We start from the raw sequence: 19,959 nt of genomic DNA, 5'->3' as shown, positions 1-19,959 counted from the left end.
TTATTTAACTGTAGTGGAGAAAAAATGCTAAAATTAATTAATTAGGATTAATTGAACGGCAAAGGTTAAGAAGAATGCATATATTATATTTTATTGTAACATATATGAGTATAAAAATATATAAACGTTAACATTTTATTACATAAACATTTCAATTTGACTTCAGATTTTTTTCAACTAATTAACTCATTTTAGTATTTTTTATTTCATTTTTTATAAAAATTTTTATAAAAATTTATAAACATTAATTGAATGACATATTAACATTATCATTTTACATAAATGGTTCAACTTGGCTTTCGATTCTCTGTAATTGTTTTTATAGTCGTATAATTAATTCAGTATTTATATATATAACGCATAAACATCACACTCCGAAACGAACTATGACTAATTATCAAACTCGCCGCGAAACTTAACGATATCGTCAACCGCCAATCGGATACGTGGAAAAAGATTAAATATGCTGTCTCACTCTTTCTTCCGTTCTTTAGCCTATTTACTCCCGTTGTACGTATTATAGAAAAAAAATCAAGTAAAATGTCGAGACACGCTTTACGAATATAGAAAGATGGTTAATACTTCAAAATGTCTGATATCACTATAAAATTACCTTTTTAAACAAAGAGTGTCAAGTATAGTGGACGCTTGAAGAAAAAAAGAAACTGTTGTTAACCAAGTTAAAAAATAAAATCTAATTGACAATATCTTTTATTTTCTTTTTACTCCAACCTATGTGATGGTAGTTTTAATTCTTTAAAAAAAAGTTATGTTACGAAATTGCCATATTTAATGCAATTTTAGTTGTGATCAAGCTAAAAATAAAATCTAAATGCTAGTATCTTTGTGATCTTTGTATTCATTAAAGAGCCTACCTATTCTAATTCAAATGGTACTAGTTTTAATTAAAAAACAAAAAAATTTGTTTCCATATTGTCAACTCAATTCAAATGATATCATTTGTATAAATGATTTCAATAGCGCCAAATTATAATCCAATTTTCCTATTCTCACCCAAATGATACTAACCTTAATTCTTCAAAAAAAGAAAATTTCGTTTCCACATTGGCAACTCAAATGATTAGTGTAAAATTTGTATAAAAGATTTGATATCAATAATTGGCGCCAAGTTATAGTCCTATAAACATGGAACTACAAGTCCACTTTAGTCAAATTATATATTTCAATCATATAAAAGATTTGATAGACCACTGTTTTAAAAAAATAAAACTGAAGTAGTAGTATTTTTAATTTAAAAATAATAAAAATCAAATTATATGTATATCTTTCTATCCATTTAGAGATCCATTTAGAGAAGACTTCTTTTTCTATTTTAACCCAAGTGGTAGTAATTATTTAGCTTTAAAATATTATTATATCACAAAATTGCTTTACTCAACTTACGTTTTTATCACAAAGAATTAAAAAATAACAGAATAAAATAAATGATAAAATTTTATTTAAATAAAAAAAATTTTTATGTAAAAACACTTGGTGCTGCTATCTCTAAGGAGAACATGACTAAGTGCATGCGTGCGTGCGTGCGTGCGTGCGTGCGTGCGTGCGTGCGTGCGTGCGTGCGTGGGTGCGTGCGTGCGTGCGTGTGTGTGTGTGTGTGTGTGTGTGTGTGTGTGTGTGTGTGTGTGTGGGTGTGTGTGTGGGTGTGTGTGTGTGTGTGTGTGTGTGTGGGTGTGTGGGTGTGTGTGGAAGATTCGAAAGGGGGGGGAGATTATTAGTAGAGTTCGCGGATTCTCATGGTTGTTGGTGGGAACATTCTATAGAAATATTGGACGGGGATTAAATAAGAATAAGGAACTCCGGGGATATATGTGGCGATGGTGTTATCAGGACGGTTGCGTATTACATGCTCCTGGAGTGCGGTCAGGTTGATGGATTGAGAGCCTATTGTAAATATCCCTTGGGGAAGAGTTTCGGTGGAGATAGAAAACTGCGCGAGGATGTCGTGAAACGTAAGTTCCTTCTCATAGAGTACTGGTGGTACCGGTGGAACCTCGCCTACGAATTTCACGCTCGACGTGGAACTCGCTGGTGAAGGGAGAATTTGTGGGTGAGGTAGCGACGGAACGCGAGGCGTCGAGGCCCGCGAAATTGAGGGAGAGGAGATAGATGATGCAGCGCGAGGCGTTGAGACTTACGAAAGTGAAGGGGAGGTTTGGCGAAAAACAGGGGATGAAGTGCGAGGTGTTGGGACTCGCGGCGGTGAAAGGGAGGTTCAGCGGAAAACGGAAGATGGAGTGCGAGGCGTTGGGCGCGGTTGGTGTATGAAATCTGTTCTCCGTTGGTGAAGCTCCGAGTTGATGGATTGGAGGAATTTCCGATAGGTCTGATCCAACAGGCTTCGCGTTCGGAACCTAGCTTCCCGCCGTTGCTGTCTTTCGATTAATTCTTCCATTGTTCACTATTAAATGAATATAAGTTACGGATGTTAAAATATAATTTGGATTGCGAAGATATGCGCGGAACGAAATTGGAAAGAAATAAACAGTTCCACTTATTTTGGATGACAGCCCTGATGCTGGAGATCCTAGCCCGCTGGAACACACTCACTCAGATTAACAAAAGCACTTTCAAAACTTGTTCACTAGGAAGTTTTCGCGATGAGAATCTTGGATGACAGAAACCTTGCAATTGCAGAGGTTGGAGAGAATGGTTACAGTAGACGGAGAAGTAACAGTGCATAGAGACAGAGGTTGCACAGAGACAGAGAGCACAGAGACAAAGAGTGAGCCGCGGTCGGTTTATGTAGGATTTTGGAGATACGAAGGAGGTTCTAAGGCGTGTTCCTTACGTCTAATTGAATTTTTTGATTTTTGGCCTTAACGGCGTATTAAATTTAATTTATCAACTAAGGTGGTACATATCTCGAAAAATGCTTCTCGGCTTTTCCCTGTTGGTTAAGTTGAGTTCCCACCCCCGACTTTTGGGAAGGGAGAAATAAAAATATGTAAAAATGATTTACAATTTACGTAATGGAATTTCAACTGTTTATTATCGTTTTATGAGCCCGTTAGGAAAATTTCTTTTATCGGGTTAGTCTCCCCCCCCAAATAAGAAGGGAGGGTGTGACGGCCCGACCATGAACCAGTCGTGAAAACTCATAATTATTGTGCGAAAAAATACCAGCTTAGCCAGGAATCGAACCTGGATCTCCTGCTTACCGAGCAGGCATCTTATCTCTTCGACTACCGAGGCATGTGATGATATCTATCGCAAATAACGTGTTTAGAATAACATGTCAACAATACAATGATACACATATATACGTATATTACAATATACATATATACATGTATTCTCTCGAATCCCCACCAATATTCCAGAGAGATGATGGTCCTATTCTCTCGATAGATGCAGGTCGGACTGCAGCGGCGACATCCTTCAACGCCATTGGCAAATATACAAATAATCCTCCTGGAGCACAACAGGAGAGAGCATCAATCATGGCTCGAGCCCTCGTCCTGTTGGCGCCGAGACTATTTGTTCAAAGAAGAGAAAAAAACGTTTAGTGGACAATATAACTTTCTCCGAGAAATGAATTTTTCGAGATATTTCGAAGTCCTTCGCGATTGTTCGAAAGGGAGGAATTATGGAGTATGCGAGACGTAACAATAATATAGGTTCACGGTTCTAAATATGTAATTAAATTATCTACTTAAAAATTACATATGCCATCGAAATTTTAAAATTGAGATCATTTATATGACAATATAGTAATATTCATTAACTGGTATCATATTTTATGTCCAACTTCCGTGTTCACTTATATCATCATTTCAGTTGCAGGTTTCATTCCACTATAGAAGTTAAACAACATCGAGCAGGTTCCAAGAAGGATGAGTGACCGTTTTAGAAATATGCCAATAATACAAGATAAAAAATGTTTCATTACTTTCTTTCATTTTTTTTTTATTTTTTCCACTTATTTTCCGTAAGAGGTGTCACGTATATTATAGATTTTCACGATCTATATATATGGCTGTCTGGGATACTCTTATGCATGTCCTACATGATATACTGTTTTTAAATCATTTTCATCCTATGGCCATACTGTGGGATATTCTCCAATACTACGGATTAGGTTAGTGAGCGGTAGTAACGATCTAAGTACATTTCACAGTATATCACAGTACGTATTTCGAATGTCCGGAGAATATTTCGAATATACTTGTATGATATCCCGTTCTCAGAATAGACGAGTGCTATTAAAGTAGTATATCAGCAGGTTTTGTCATATTTTTGAGGGTAGTTTGCTCATAATGTCAGATATTACAGACTCTGTATGCAATTTGTTGCTTTTTTGCCATCAAATATTGGTAGCAGTCTCTACTCAAAATCTGTTTCTGCAGGTTTTGCTATCGGAGCTGTTAACTTATGCCGTAACTGTAAAAAATTGACGAATCATAGTTGATTATTCTTCTATATAATTCGATTATACTGTTACGACATAAGTTAACAGGAGTGGCACCCGATTGCCTACGTTGCTGATTGGCCAATTTAAAATAAAATTATTTGATTGGTTGATCCAGTAGAAAATCTCCAGACATCGGTCACTGTAAGTGGCTGTGTCCAATTGCAACGTTGTCAAACGAGACATTCCCAGTTAACAGATTATAAGGCCTCCATAAACCAGCCCTAAGACTTAAGCCAGCGGCACACGATGCTTTTTTTTCTTGCTGGTTTGCTAACTGGATTCGCGTGCTTGTTGAACTCTTGTCTTCGATTGGTATATTTTTTTAGATCCAAAAGAATATACCAATCAGAGACAAGAGCTCAACGAGTACGCAAATCCAGCTAGCAAATCAGTAGAAAAAAAGCATCGTGTGCCGCTGGCTTTAAGCAATAAGCAAATTAACCAATCATAATCGAGAACGTAAAGCAGTAGCAAATCCATAAGTATCGGTCCACAATAGATGATTTGAGCGGATAAGACTCATTTGACCAGTTAGGACAATTTCCCGGAAAATGGAAGGATAATGTTGATACCAACGAAATCGTCTAAACGAAATAATTTTAGTTTTTATGGAGTAACACGTTCAACAATCTGTTTGCACATCCTTTTTGACATATGCGCGAGCATATACGTAATAAGTATTATATATCAGAATGTAAATATAAAATACATTATAGTATTTTATTAAAATAAAATTAAATAAAGACAAATAAGTACAAACATAATAAGTGAGAACATAAAGTAAATAAGGTGAAAAACAATGATAAATATTATATACATTAATGTTATATAATAATATACTATTATTAATATATAATACATTATATACATATAATATAATAGTATATAATTATTATTATACACTATTATAGTATAAAATAATATACTATTATTATATAACATTAATATATATAATATTTATCATTCTTTATTTAATTTTATTTTAATAAAATACTATAATGTATTTTATATTTACATTCTGATATATAATACTTATTACATACATGTTCGCGCATATGAGTAGCACTGTTCAAGTAGTAATTTGTTGGTTTGCACATCCTTTTTGACAAAGAAAAGGATGTGCAAATCAACAACTTACTACTTGAACAGTGCTACTAATCCATAGAAATACTAAAATTACTAATACTAAAATACTAAAATACTAAAATTATTTTGTTTAGAGGATTTCGTTGGTACCAACATTATCCCTTCCATTTTTCGGGAAATTGTCGTTTAATCCTGCGCGGTATGGTAGAGGAAATTGTTTTTATGCGCGTATGAACTGCGCATGAAGTAAAACGGAATGACCTCATACATTCTCCATGCGTGCAACGAAACGCACCCTAATATTTCAGTGGAAGCGCTAGTATATAACAGAGGATTCAACGGTTCTATGAAAAAGACTGAGATGGCCATTTTTAGATTTCTCTGATGATACGTAGTTTAGATATATATTTAGAGTTGATGATAAGTGTACACACATGTTAGTGGAAAGACAGTTACTTCGATAGGTACAACGTAAGTGGTGGAAAGAGTAACAAGATACTCTAAGTAAGAGTGCAAGGTTGAAAAATTAGAAAAATGGAGGTTAGTTTTTTTTTATTGTAACGAGAAATATTACATTGATACAAGGTGTAATACGAATTCAAATATTGACGTATATTTATAAATGCAATATAACAAATGATTTAATTTGCACATAATATAATTTATAATCTTTTCTTTACTTTTTAATATTAATTGTAATATATAATAGAATATAAAGAAATGTATGTATGGCGCGTGTGCATATGCATATAGATAATGTCTTTAACATCTTTAATATTTCAATATTTTTAACATTGATCTAAGTTATTCTACAAAAGAAAAAGAGATTTTTGCATAATTTGTACATATATAAATATGTGTATCTATGTATATAAATCATAGTAAGCACATCCTTATCCAAACAGCCAACTCTGTCAAGCACAGATTTTGCAAAATGTCTAGTACAAATTTTGTTTATAGAACATATAGAGCAGAAATATAATGAAATTTGCTAACAAAATGCAATGGCAAAGAATCAATTAGAATTTGTTATTTTACAATCATTTAAGATTATTTTCTAGTAAGAGATAATAATCAATATAAGTTTAATTATTTGTTCTTATTTAACATTTGAAAGATGACATAAATAGATAGAATTAAACTTATATCAACTTATGTCTATAGTTAAAAAATACCTTATATAATATTTATTCTGTTTATACATTTATAAAATAACAAATTCTATTTGATTTCTGCTACTAGATTATGGCAATAATTTTATTAGCACAAACTTAATATAAATTACATTTATATTAATCTGTTACAATATTCTGTTAAAATTTGACAAAATATTAGTATAGCTAATATTCTATTTGAATATAGATAGATGAATGTTCAGCTGGTGGAGACAGTTCAGCTGGTGGAGCAGAAGAAGATGAAGAAGAAGCTTCAATGCATGATACTAGAACTGATAGTAGCAGTAGTAGTATGAGTGGTAGTAGTACAACAACGGATAGCGAGCAAGATAGTGCAGAAGATCATGCTACAAGCAGTAGTGAAACTCATAGTTCTCCAGAGGAAGATGAAGATGAAAATGAAAATACAGAATACATGGTAAACATTGAAAATCCTGATGCTTTGGTAAGATTTATATTAATTATTATATATATTTATGCTTAAAGGAAAAAATATATTTAACAAAATCATAAAGCGACTTCATCATTTATTTTAATTTTTATATTGCTTTTTTTATAATTAAATCGACACATTTAGATTAAATATTAACAAAAATGATTCTCGGAGTTACAACAATGGGAAACAGGGATAATTGAGGACAATTCAGTAAGGTATCAGTGCTATAGACGATACGCAATTATAGTACAATTCAAATTCAGTTTATTAATAAAAGTTCCAAATGTTTCAATTTGAGTCATCTTCAATAGTAGGATAAAGTCAAGGTATAACTCTGTATTCAGTTGATGAGTTCAACCATAAGAATTGACGGTGTTATATCAATCATATCAGTCAACTGAATGAAATTATTAATTAATAAATTTTAAATGTGAAACATGTATCTGTCATCTATCATATTAAATCAAACGAAAGAGTAGTCATGAAATGATTATCAGCCACCAAATGGATACTATTCACAGTAAAAAATGGAAAAAACACTCAAGAGCATAATCAGCATAAATCACGCTACAGAAATATATTACAAAGAACATACACCTTGAGCTCAAGACAAGAACTCAAGTGACAACCATTGATTTAATTTTTCATTCAATTGACTGACATGATTGATATAATACTATCAATTCTTATGGTTGAGCTCATCGATTGAATACAAAATTATATCTTGAGTTTATCGTACCACTGAAAATGATTCAAATTTGAGTTGAAACGTTTGGAAATTTTATTAATAAACTGAGTTTGAATTGAAAGTGTAATTGTACCCCTCTACAGCGCTGATTCTCAATTGCCCTACTGTTTCTCATATTTATATCATTTTTACTTTTTATTTGTTTTTATACAAAATGTCCCAAAGTTATCAAATATCCTTTCACAGATACTGTAACCTATTCTAAAATGAAAATTTTTTTGAAAATGTCAAGATTATAGTTTTGATTGAAAAGCATTTAATCGGTTTATAAAAAATTTACGTTTAGGCATGGTACTTGATATAATAGTAAAAGTATTTTTATATATTGATTCAGTTTTTAGATAATACTTAATATGATATAATACTGCATATAACGATAAGGTAATTACTTTTTAGTTTTGTTTTTTTATACACATAATTATTTAATTTACTATATGTATATAAATTCGGCGGTCTGGCAAATTGCCAAGAGTATCTTTGTCACGGAAATCTCTCTCAATCAAGCCGTTCGGATTCGGCATGAAATTGTAGGTATGCCTGTGTACAATCTGCGTGCGCATCACAGGTATATGTAAGCGAGAGAGGTAGGTGTATGCCTGATTTGGACTATAGCGCCATTGATGATGATATGCAGAGTTGGCAAAGTTATTTTATAAAAGTAACTCATTACCGTCATTTTTTTTCTGAAAGGTAACTCGTTAGCGTTACTCGTTATCGATTCAGAAAAGTAACTTGTTATCATTACCATTACTCAAAATTAACGAATCGTTACTATTCTCGTTATTTTTTTTATATTTTTTTACTATTTTACATAAAATATATACGAATTTCTGCGGTAAATGTAAATAACTTTATAAAATTTTATTTTCTAGTAAAAAATATTATTCAAATACGATTCAAAATATATGTCAAATACATAATTATATTAAACATATAATTTGAAATCAATATTCTTTATTACATTAATATTTGCGAATATCATATATTTGTATATGTATCTAATATATATATTCAATTACAATTACAAGTAATTTCCGAAATTATCTTTAACTAATTCTAACAATTTCTAAAAACTTCTATATTTCATAGCAAAAATTAAATATAATCAATTAATTGTTGCAAATCATTCAATCAATCATTGCAAAAAATCTCTTTTTATTTTTGTACAATTTAAACGCAATATCTAAAGCTTAAATATCTAGTTTTAAATAATAGTAAAAGGAAAACAAAAAAATTATGTTCATGTGCGCTCTACGCTCGCATAATTCGTATGCGACACTAGAATTATACAGTGAATTGTGAAGTTCGCTGGAACATAGTCTGATTTATTGGCATTATGTATACATTACGTCGATAAGTCGATGAAATGGAGCCGATAAATTAGATTGCTATGATCTAGTAAATTAATGGATTAAAAAATAATGAGAAAAGTAACAGTTATAACGTTACCATTAGCGACAAAATGTAACTGCGTTACTGTTGCCATTATAAATTATGAAAAGTAACGCCGTTACTTATTCGTTACTGAAAAAAAGTAATTGTAACGGTAACGACGTTACAAGTAACGCGTTATTTCCCAACCCTAATGATATGTATATAAAGATTAATTCATTAGTCAAATTATTAAAACTATTAAATAAAGTTTGTCTTGAGTTGGTGAATGAATGTAAGTTGTCTGTATACAAGATTATTTTTATTGTTGTGTAAAGAGCCTTATCTGAGCATGTAAATTTTCTACAAACACATTGATTAATTTTAAATGATTTTTATTAAAAATTATAGTCTTTTATATCTTCAAGACTTTTTTTTTAGAATATATTTTAATAGAATCCTCATCAATGAAAGGATATCCGGTAATTTGAGACATATATATATATATATATATATATATATATATATATATATATATCTTGTATACTAGCTATAGTAGCTATATCTTAATCAAATTTTTTTCCTTTTTTGAATTTTAATTATTAGTTGAAGGAAATTAGTTTCTTGCAATAAATTAGCAAGGTTGGATAAGTTAATATTACTTTTTAACTAAATTAAGTGAGAGATAATGGCTTATAAAAAAAACTAACTTAATTAAAAGTTGCATTAAAATTAAATTAATTTAAATTAAAAGTTAATTTTAAAAAGTATTAAATTAGAATGTAATTTTTTTAAAATTAAAATATTCTAAATAATAAATAATTACAATATAGATCATCAAATAAATTTAATATTTTATGTAAATTAAATTTATAGGAAATAAAAAAATATTGTTCTTTTTATATGAGAATGCCTTTCTTCTCTTATATTTTTTTTCTACATAAGTAAATTTTTAGGAAAAAATTAATTTAGGAAAAAAATTAATAAAGTTAAAGTTAATGTGTTTTAAAAATAATTAATTAAAAAAAATTAATTAATTTATAAATTAATTCATTTAAAATTAAATTAAAAGTTATTAACTTTAACTTTATTAGTTAACTTTTGATTTTTTAACTAATTATTACTCAATTTTACAGATTACTAATAACTTTTAATAATGTTTTAATTTTTTAAAATTGATTAGTTATAATTTATTTAAAAGATAAAAGGTAATTTTTCATAGAAGTTAATAGTACTTGAAAGATTTTGATGCTATTTGACATCATCATAACATAATCCCTCTTCTTCTCTGTTCTTTATGATATATTTTTTTTTTTATTATTTCAAATCAAGACTATAGGTTTCACATAAATATGTTATAATATTTCAATATATGTAAGATTGTGGAAAGATATTTAGAAAGATATTAATATAAAATATTGTTTTTATTTATATGGTTTATTGTTTATCATTCATTCTAAATTTATTTTTATTGACATTTTTACTATTTTAGTTATTATCACTATGGATTTTTTATCATTTTTATTAACTTTTTATTAGTAGTATTATTATATGATGTAATTAAGTTATTTTTATTTTCTAGTTTTATTTAGTTTTAATATATTTTCTATTTGTGGACATCTTATTAAAGCTAAACTTTTATAAGTATCAAGCTAAGATATAAAAGAATATTAAAACATAAATAATAGAATTTAATAATAATTGTGTATAATTAAGAGATTAGTTATACTACGTATTGTCTGTTTTGATACATATAAAGACTATATGTTTTTATTCCTTTTTAGACATTTTGAAATTTAATAATAATAATAATATTTTATTAGCGATACGAACCCTAGGGGTTACGCTCTTGTATACACATAGTTATTCTTATAATATTCTTACAACCTACTTCCGCTTTACATTTCCGCTTTTCATTTTCTTAAACTGTTTTAACTTAATTTACTCTTACCAATAACTTATGCTAGCTTAATCTACTGACTTAACCTACTCTCCCACTCTCCCCCCTTCCCTATCAAAACACGCACACACGCTAGGGGACTTCCGCTTTCTCTTGCATATGCTCTTTTTGGCATGTTCCGTTTCCCTTCCCGGATGCCCTCCCTTTCCCATACACTCCTCTCCTTTCTCTCTCTCCCTCTTTTCTTCTCTTTCTCTTTATCTCTTCCTCTCCCCTCATCATTCATTCCTTCATTTTTTCCATCCCTCCTTTCCTCCTCTTTTCTTCTATCCTGTGCTCTATTTTCCGTTCCATTTTCCTCTTGCTCCTTTCTCTTTTCTTCTACCTTCCTCATCCATTCCTCTCCCTCCCCCTTCTCTCCTAATATCTAACCTACCACTTCCTGCCAACTCTTCCCTCCTGAGTTCCACGCCCTGCATCTTTCCCACACATGCTCCCATGTTTCTTCCTCACTTCCGCATAATCTACAAGTTCTCTTATCCCTTCCCAATACTCATTTCTCTCTCATTTTATTACTTAACTTGAATCTTATCACTCTCTTTCATCTGCTCTCCTCCCACTCTTTCCTCAGATATTCCGGGAAACCTTCCGTCCTGACTGCGCTATACCATCTGCAGAATCTAGATTCTCTTATCCTCTGTAATCTTCCTTCCTTTGTTTCTTTTTATCCTTTTTTTAAATTTCTCCGAACCACATGTTCCCTTCCGTCTTTCTCCTCTCTACCTCCTTTATATCCCAATCTCTGTCTTCAAAAAATTTTCTTCTTTCCTCTTCCCACTTCTTCCCTGCCTTCCCCGCCTTCCCTGCTTTGCCCCTCTTACTTATTTCCTCCCAACATAACCTCGTCAACTCACTTCCCTTTCCCTCTATCAGTCTTTTTTCGAATCCCCATGCTCTTATTCTCGCTCTTTTTTTCAATTTGCCTCTTTTCGTTTCCTCCCTCCACCAAATATCTTGGTGTTCTTCTATCCAGTCTAATACCCACCTTAAATATCTTTCTTTCATTCGTTCCATTCCCTCCCTTTTTTTCCACTCCCAAATTTCCACACCATAACTCATCACTGTCCATACTAATCTATCGAATATCCATATCCTTCTATTCCTTTTCGAATCTTCTCTTACCTATTTCCCCCATTATCATGGCTGTCTTCTTAATCTTTTCCTTCATCTGGGCCCCCTATCCTCCATTCCTTTGCAGCATATACCCTAAATACGTGAATTCCTTAATTTCTATTTTCTTCCCTTTCCATCTCCAATCTTTCCTTCCTATCCTTCCGCCTCCTTTCCTAAATCTCATAATCTTAGTTTTGTTCACGTTCAGTTCCAATTTTTTCCTTTTCATATATTCCTCCAGTCTTCCCATCATACTCTTCATCCCTTCTTTATCCTCTGCAAGTAACACTATGTTATCAGCGTACGCCAATGAGTAAACCCTTCTTTCTCCAATTCTAATTCCTCCCCACTTAACTTTCTCCAATTCTTCTTCCATCTGCTATCACTATACTAAATAGCATCGGACTCAGTGGACATCCCTGCCTTACTCCCCTTGCCATCCAAAAACTTTCTCCCATCTCTCCTCCAACTTTCACTCTACTTTTTGTCTCCTTTAGTATCTCCCTAACTCTTTCTATTAGCTCCTCTTTGATTTCTCTTTCTCTCATTGCTTTGTATAATATCCTTCTGTCCATCGAATCGAACGCCGCTATCCACGAATAATGCCACCGTTTTTTTTTCTTTTTCCCAATTGTCTGTTTATCAAGTAGTTTACCACATATATATTGTCCATCGCTCCCATTCCTTTCTTAAACCTTTTGGCCCTGTTTAGAATCATCTTCTTCTCTTCGCATTCTATTCTTAATCTTTCCGCCAACACCATTACATATATCTTATACATTGCCGTCATCAGTGTAACTCCCCTGTAGTCTTCTGCCTTCTTTCCTTCTTCTTTTTTAATTATTGATATTATCATTCTTTCTTTTCAGTCTTCCGGCCATTCCTCCCCTTTCCAAATTCTGTTGCAAAAATCTCTTGTCCATTCCATTAATTCTTCTCCCCCGTATTTCCACACTTCTCCTAGTACACCGTTCCCAAAATTTAATAATTTTACACGCTGTTTTTTAAAAAATAGATAAGAAAAAGTTCTATTTAAAAAAATTATCTTAAGAAACCTTTTGGTCATCTTCAACTGCATCTTTCCCTTAAAGCATTATCATTAATTAATTATTACATTATGTTACAAATTCACTTTTTAGAGATGGGAAACTTGTGTCGCCGCTAATATTAAAGTAAAATTACCACAAGATCTTTGTGAACACTTCAGTATTTTCAAGGAAATGTTAGATTATCCTCGTTTTTGGAATGAATGGCTTACTGAAAGTCAACGAGAAACATTATATAATCTTTTACCAACATTTCCAAAAGATTCCAATATAGAAGCACAAATGGAGAAATCTCTAGAAATGCTTTTTAACAGAGAAAACGAAAGGTAATAATTAAAAATATTTTACAAAGTAAAATAATTTAAGATTGATTCCTAAAAGAATTTAATTAGCATTTTGGAAACATAGATTTGGTGTAACGACATTGGATGCGTTTCATCATCATCTTTCCTCTGGTCATTATCGTCCTGATATTAAAAAAATACGTGGTTTAGTTTGCAAAGCACAAAAAAGAAGATTATTGTTTGAGGAACAGAAACGATCGTACGAATTAGCAAATCAATTACTTAAGTCACGAGAAAGTTTATTATCAAATGCATATAAACAAGGTTTCAATCAACCGGTAAACCGAACAGTATCTAAACTTCATTGGCGCAAACCAAAGCCAATAATGGGTACGTGTACTCTTTATATTTAATATTTTTCTATTATTTGTATTTCTCTTGTATTTTGATCAAAGAAATATAACTGAAAGATAGACTAATATAAGAACAAATAACAGTTGAAGAAAAGACTCAGCTGCGTTATATAGAAGAACTAAATGCAGTCAAGGCAGAACTTGGAGCTAACACAAGACTATCTGCTGATACGACATCCGAAAATGAAGAGAATTATCCTCATTATCAAATGATTGGAGTTAAAAAGAGAAAACGGCGTTTTATTACAAATTTTCAAGGATTGTTAGTTAAAGGCCTACAACTTAATCATGAGGATAATACAATCCGACCTGTATTTTCCACTTTACAACGATTGGAATACGCTTCCAGCAAATCATTATTTGTACATGAACAAACAGAAGAGACTTACCGTGCTATGTTGATTGCACATAAAAAACGGCGAGCTCGTCGTGACGTATGTATAATATTTCATTGGTTGTTATTATTATTTATTATTATTTATTTAAGTAATGCTGACTAAATTAAATATGTAGCTTCATCCGGAATTGAATACTCAAGGAATTGCACTTGCTGATCTCACACAAAGATCACAGATTGGTCAAAAACAAAAACTCTCAATTGGTAATTCTATGAAAATTACATCCATGAAAAAAAAAATCAAATTAGAACAAAATTTATTATGTTCGCCTGCGACAAAACTAACAAGCTCCAATTCGGTGAAACATGAAAGCGATAACAGTGATTATTCTCATATAACGGAAGATAATAGACAACAGTGTAGAGACAAGTGTATAGTGGATATAGATTACAATAAAATAACACCTACAAAATCGGAACCTGTTGAAGCATATGAAGCACATCAAGTAGCTAAAAAGAAAATGTAATTATAATTTTATATATATATATACAAACACAAACACACACACACACACATACATACACATACATATCAGATAAATATAAAATCGTGTTTCCATTATATTTCTTATTTATAGCAGCTCAATGACTCAAAAAAGTAGCAAATCAATAGTAATCAATACATCAGAGATAAAAAAGGAAGTTGAAGATATAGAATATGACAAAATTAAAACCAAATTAAGTTTAAGTATAAACGAGGATATGTTGGCTGAAACTGAAGAGGAAGAAGAAAATGAATCTAAAAAAGAGCTTGATTTAGATAATATTGATATGATGCAGTTACCAATTCAACTTGATGATGGGATTGATATACTGGACGATGTTAAGTAAGTTTACTACTACATATAATGTTTATTACAATAATTGTAATTAGTCAAAAGAATTAATAATCACAATATATAAATTAATGTTCATAGATGTGAAGATGAAGGAGTTATACCAACATCTGAAAAAAAATTAATTGTACAGTCTAGTGAAGGTACTATAGATGTGAACAATGGAGCAGAATTAATGCAAGAGACGCACACATGCTTTTTCTCTCTGTTACGAGATGCTTTTACTTCTAAGGGAGAATACCGAATGAGTGCAATAGAAATGAAAGAAGCAATAACACAGTGGCAAGGCAATCCTATTTCACCATTGAATGATTGGTAATATCACATAAGATACTATAATATGTACAATTGAAGATAATATTTCTTAATAAATTTTATGATGTTGTAGGTATTCTTTAGTACCTTCATGGTCTACTTTAGTACCATTAGCTCTAGGATTTCTTGCAGGTGAATTAATGTATTCTCAGGATTTGGATCAACGACAAGAACGAGATCAGGAACTTGTACCTTATCTGGAAAATAAAGGTCGAGGCGTATACGCATGGATTGGTGCTGGAAGAGACTCTGATACCCGACTGCAGGATCTATGTACAAAATTCCTTATGTACAAGTAAGAAGTGATAAACGTTAATCAGTTAATTTTTTTATTGCTACATTATAAAACATTATATTCTAACAATATCAAATAAACGCTTGCATTTTTTTCTTGTCAATTCATTTATTTGATTTAAATTCTTTTGCTCGTTTTTCATGAGTCACAAATTAAAGAGCATTTATATTGAAATATTTTTTATATAAATTGTTCACGAATAATTATACTTTTATAGAGACATGTTGGCACCGCCGCATACTTCAACTACCAATACTGTAACAGCTATAAAACCACAATCTCAACTTTCCTCTTTGAATAATAATGGTACAAGTAGTAACACAATTGTTATGAGTGGAATCTTGCAAAGTAGTAGAAGCGGAAGTCCTATACTAGAAGCTAACAATATAGATGCTAGTGCTGCTGGAACTGATTGGGAACCACCTCGACCACTATTCCCTACAGAATGGAAAATTCGCCCGTCCACAATAGAAGAACGTGAAGAATTCAGAAAACAAGAACGTATGCGTTATGCTGCACCTCATAAGGCGTTTACTTATCGTATGCATGGCTATGCATCCGTAGTCGGTCCCGTTAAAGGAATTTACCAGCATAATGTTGGTATGTTTGAATTATCCTTTATTACGCACGTTGACAATGCTAAATTTGGCTTATTTAAAAATTTATAATTTGTAATTACAAATCAATGTAATTAGTAAATGTAAATGTACATACAATATATAAAAGCAAGTCGTATACTAGTTAAAAGTATATAAGAAATTTGTACGCAATGGAATCAATTGAAATATTTTGATTTATACTAAACTATTCGCTTAATCTACTTTATAAAGCATTTATAACAGATATATTTTATTCCTCTTATTTTTACATTATGTTACGATGAAAAATTTTACATGATTAAAATTCTATATGCTAAGGAAATTTTATATAACTAATATCTAAACTTTTGATAAAAAACTTATAAATTTGATATTTTAAAACTTATTTTTAATTATTGATTTATTAAAGATATGAGATTATATTGGATTATAATGATATTATTTATATTAAGCTTCAGGACAAGCTAAAGCACGAGGACATTCATTGTTGGTGCCAGATCGTCCAAACTTCGTAACAATTTTAGCATTAGTTAGAGATGCTACTGCCCGACTTCCTAATGGTGAAGGGACTCGAGCTGATATTTGTCAATTGTTGAAGGATTCGCAATATATTATAGAACAAGATAATGATGAAAAAGAAGGATATCTTCATTCTGTAGTATCAGGAGCGCTTGATAGACTACATTACGAGACAGATCCTTGTGTTAGATATTATCCTCGTCGAAAAGAATGGCTTTATCTTCATCGAGGACGATCTGAATCTGAATTTGGTTCGTTTTCATTTATTTTATATACTGTTTATTATGAATTAAATACTTTTGAAACATATGTGATTTTAATTTGCTTATGAAAAAAATACTTCTTATCTTTTGCAGAAATGGTTCATCAACAATTGCAAGGTATCGCGAAGAATAAAAAAAGCGTTGGCAATACGTCGCGAAATAAAGTAGTACAACCAATTCTCAAATCAACCAATATAAATAAGGAACAGTCTTTAAATACTAAAGAAGTTATTCTCAAAAAAGAAAGGCGAATGGCAACTATGCCCGCGCAATCTGTTGTTCCCAAGTATCTTTAATACTTACTTAAAAACCATTTAACAATGTTTAGGAGAAGCAATCGTATGTTTATTATTATTTTCTTTTTTTCAGAAAAGAGCAGCGTAAAATTGAAGAAAAAATTATCAATGAGCATCCTATTGTCACTGAACATTCCGTTAATACTAATGTAGAAATGGCCATTAGTACAATAACGCCAACCATTTCTACCACTGAAATTCCTGTTTCTGTTGCATCAATTGTGACTTCTTCGGCTATAGTCACAAACGTAGTAAGCACAGAACGAGATAACATTGCAATAGATACGAAATCGCAACTTGCTCCAATAACGATGGTGAAAAAGGCATCTACTATTGGAGGAAAACCAATTGCTGTACTCAAAACAAATGCTGCTCAAAGTCTATTGCAATCAAATCAACACAATTTTCCCCATCACCAAATTCAAGTATCAACATCTGCTGGTCTACAAACCATTCGTTTGTCTGGACATTCTGTATTGCAATCTGCACAGCAGTCTATTTCAGCTAACAATAATTCAAATGTAGTAAATGGAACTACAACAAATTTAACAACGATATTACCATCTACAAAAATACAAAATCAGCAACAATCAACTACAATAACTAATCAAGCAGGAAAAAGTATTTTACAAACGACTAATATAAAACAGCAATCGCAACAACAATCACAACAACATGTATTGCCAAGCAAAACTCTCTTAGCATCACAAATTAAATTAGTTAGTTCTAATCAAATTAAATCATTACTCACAAGTCATGGTCTTCAAGGTCAAACTATATTTATCAAACAATCCTCGACACCTAGCAATCAATCACAACAGCAATTACAACAACAGCAGCAACAACAACAACAACTAAAGGTATCTTTGCAAACAATCTTATTTTTACTAAGTTTATTATATACTTTTATTTTGATTAATTTTATTCTGATCTTAGCAGCAACAACTTCAACAACAACGAGTTGCATCTAGCCAACAACAATCTGTACAACAAAATCCGGGAATGCAACGCATAATTGCACAAATTGGAGGAAAACCGATTGCTGTCCAAATACAACAATCGCCTCATCATCATCAACAGCAACAACAAAAAATATTAGCAAAAGTTTTAACAAACAGTAGTGGAGGACAGATTATATCTGTTGAAAGTCTGCTTGCTCAGAAAGGATTGAAACTAGCTACTGGTCATACTAATCAGCTTAATAGAGGCAAGCAAGTCATACAGGCACAATATCAAGTAAGTTATATAACAAATTAATTTTTTTTACTTATTAAAACAAATTTGATAATAACATTTACAGTTATAAAAACGTCAATGCTACATAAAATATTACTATTAATAATAGTAATAATATTGGCATAAATCATAAAATACCAAACTCATAATTATTATATTTAAATAATTAAAACTTTTAATCTTACCAATAGTTTTCAATAGTATACAAACATATTTTTTTTTATATTGCATGAATATTTTTAGGTGGTGCCACAAGCGCAAACGTCTTCTAGTCAATCTAAGGTAATAGCAGTCAGTACACAACATCAGCAATCTCAACCACAACAGACTGTCCGGATGGTCACCGCTCAACTTGCAGGAAAACCTATTGTATTAGCGAGTAGTAATAAAAATGTTGGAGTTGCGGTAAACACCAGTGGTGGAAATGTAGTATTGGGCAAACAGCCAACCTCACAACAACAACAACAAACACAACAACCAATTATTTTGCCGAGTCAATTGCTTAATATCAAAACATTGCATGGGCTCAAAGTAATTCCCACTCCAACCGGATTGAAAACTGCGGGTGGTACCGTATATGCTCGTGTAATTACTCCTACGACAATAGCTTCTACACAGGCTACATCTAATCAGCAGACTCTTCAAACGCAATCACCAAGGAGTACTTCATATGGCGCACCCTAATAGAATTGATATTATTTATATATATATCGATATTTAATATACTTGACGTCATCTCTTTGATTATTTGTTAAATTATAAATTTAAATTGTTTAAAGCAATGTCTTGTTATACACACATACGGATACATACACACATACACATACGAGACGTTTGCTTTTTTAATATAATGTAATGTATATGTGCTTACATGTATATATATATATACGTATCATACAAATATAATACAATAAGTCTAAAAAAAATCTAAAAAAAAATTATATTACTAATAACTGCTCTTTAATAACAATATGTAACCATAAAAGTAAATAAAAATGGAAAATTACATAATGAAAATACACGAATTAAAATTAATGTTTATAATAAAGTGAATGGATAATAGATCTGAATTCCTATATTTTTATCATTGAATTTAGATTATGATCCGATTAGAATAATGATATTAAAGAGGAATCCTA

At 31.2% G+C, this 19,959-nt stretch overlaps 1 protein-coding gene across 3 annotated transcripts; it reads left to right on the top strand.

The window, feature by feature from the left end:
• The first annotated feature begins 5,775 nt into the window (after positions 1-5,775).
• Positions 5,776-19,837, top strand: NFRKB (nuclear factor related to kappaB binding protein). Of its 3 annotated transcripts, none has more exons than XM_089073006.1 (15): positions 5,776-6,058; positions 6,881-7,138; positions 13,461-13,693; positions 13,776-14,041; positions 14,149-14,498; positions 14,578-14,924; positions 15,043-15,288; positions 15,379-15,612; positions 15,686-15,907; positions 16,125-16,507; positions 16,959-17,276; positions 17,382-17,574; positions 17,658-18,444; positions 18,521-18,820; positions 19,064-19,837. In XM_089073006.1, exons 1-15 carry the CDS (start codon positions 6,053-6,055, stop codon positions 19,502-19,504), a joined length of 4,584 nt encoding a protein of 1,527 aa, XP_088929132.1. In that variant the 5' UTR covers positions 5,776-6,052; the 3' UTR covers positions 19,505-19,837. The 3 variants fall into 3 exon arrangements, with proteins under 3 accessions (XP_088929132.1, XP_088929133.1, XP_088929131.1); XM_089073007.1 differs by having other exon boundaries at positions 15,040-15,288; positions 18,524-18,820; XM_089073005.1 differs by having other exon boundaries at positions 15,040-15,288.
• The last annotated feature ends 122 nt before the right edge of the window (positions 19,838-19,959 follow it).

This window comes from Pogonomyrmex barbatus, unplaced genomic scaffold, assembly GCF_055798465.1.
Source record: "Pogonomyrmex barbatus isolate J1 unplaced genomic scaffold, ASM5579846v1 scaffold14, whole genome shotgun sequence".
NCBI classification, from domain to species: domain Eukaryota; kingdom Metazoa; phylum Arthropoda; class Insecta; order Hymenoptera; family Formicidae; genus Pogonomyrmex; species Pogonomyrmex barbatus.
Note: the sequence above shows the minus strand (reverse complement) of the source record. Positions and strands in the feature narration are given on the sequence as shown.

What these genes read in the sequence shown, in the direction of transcription:
- NFRKB (XM_089073005.1), top strand. An exon ending in CAAGTAGCTAAAAAGAAAAT is followed by an intron (nt 14,925 to 15,039) that starts GTAATTATAATT and finishes TCTTATTTATAG; the next exon opens with CAGCTCAATGACTCAAAAAA. An exon ending in GCGCAATCTGTTGTTCCCAA is followed by an intron (nt 17,575 to 17,657) that starts GTATCTTTAATA and finishes TCTTTTTTTCAG; the next exon opens with AAAAGAGCAGCGTAAAATTG.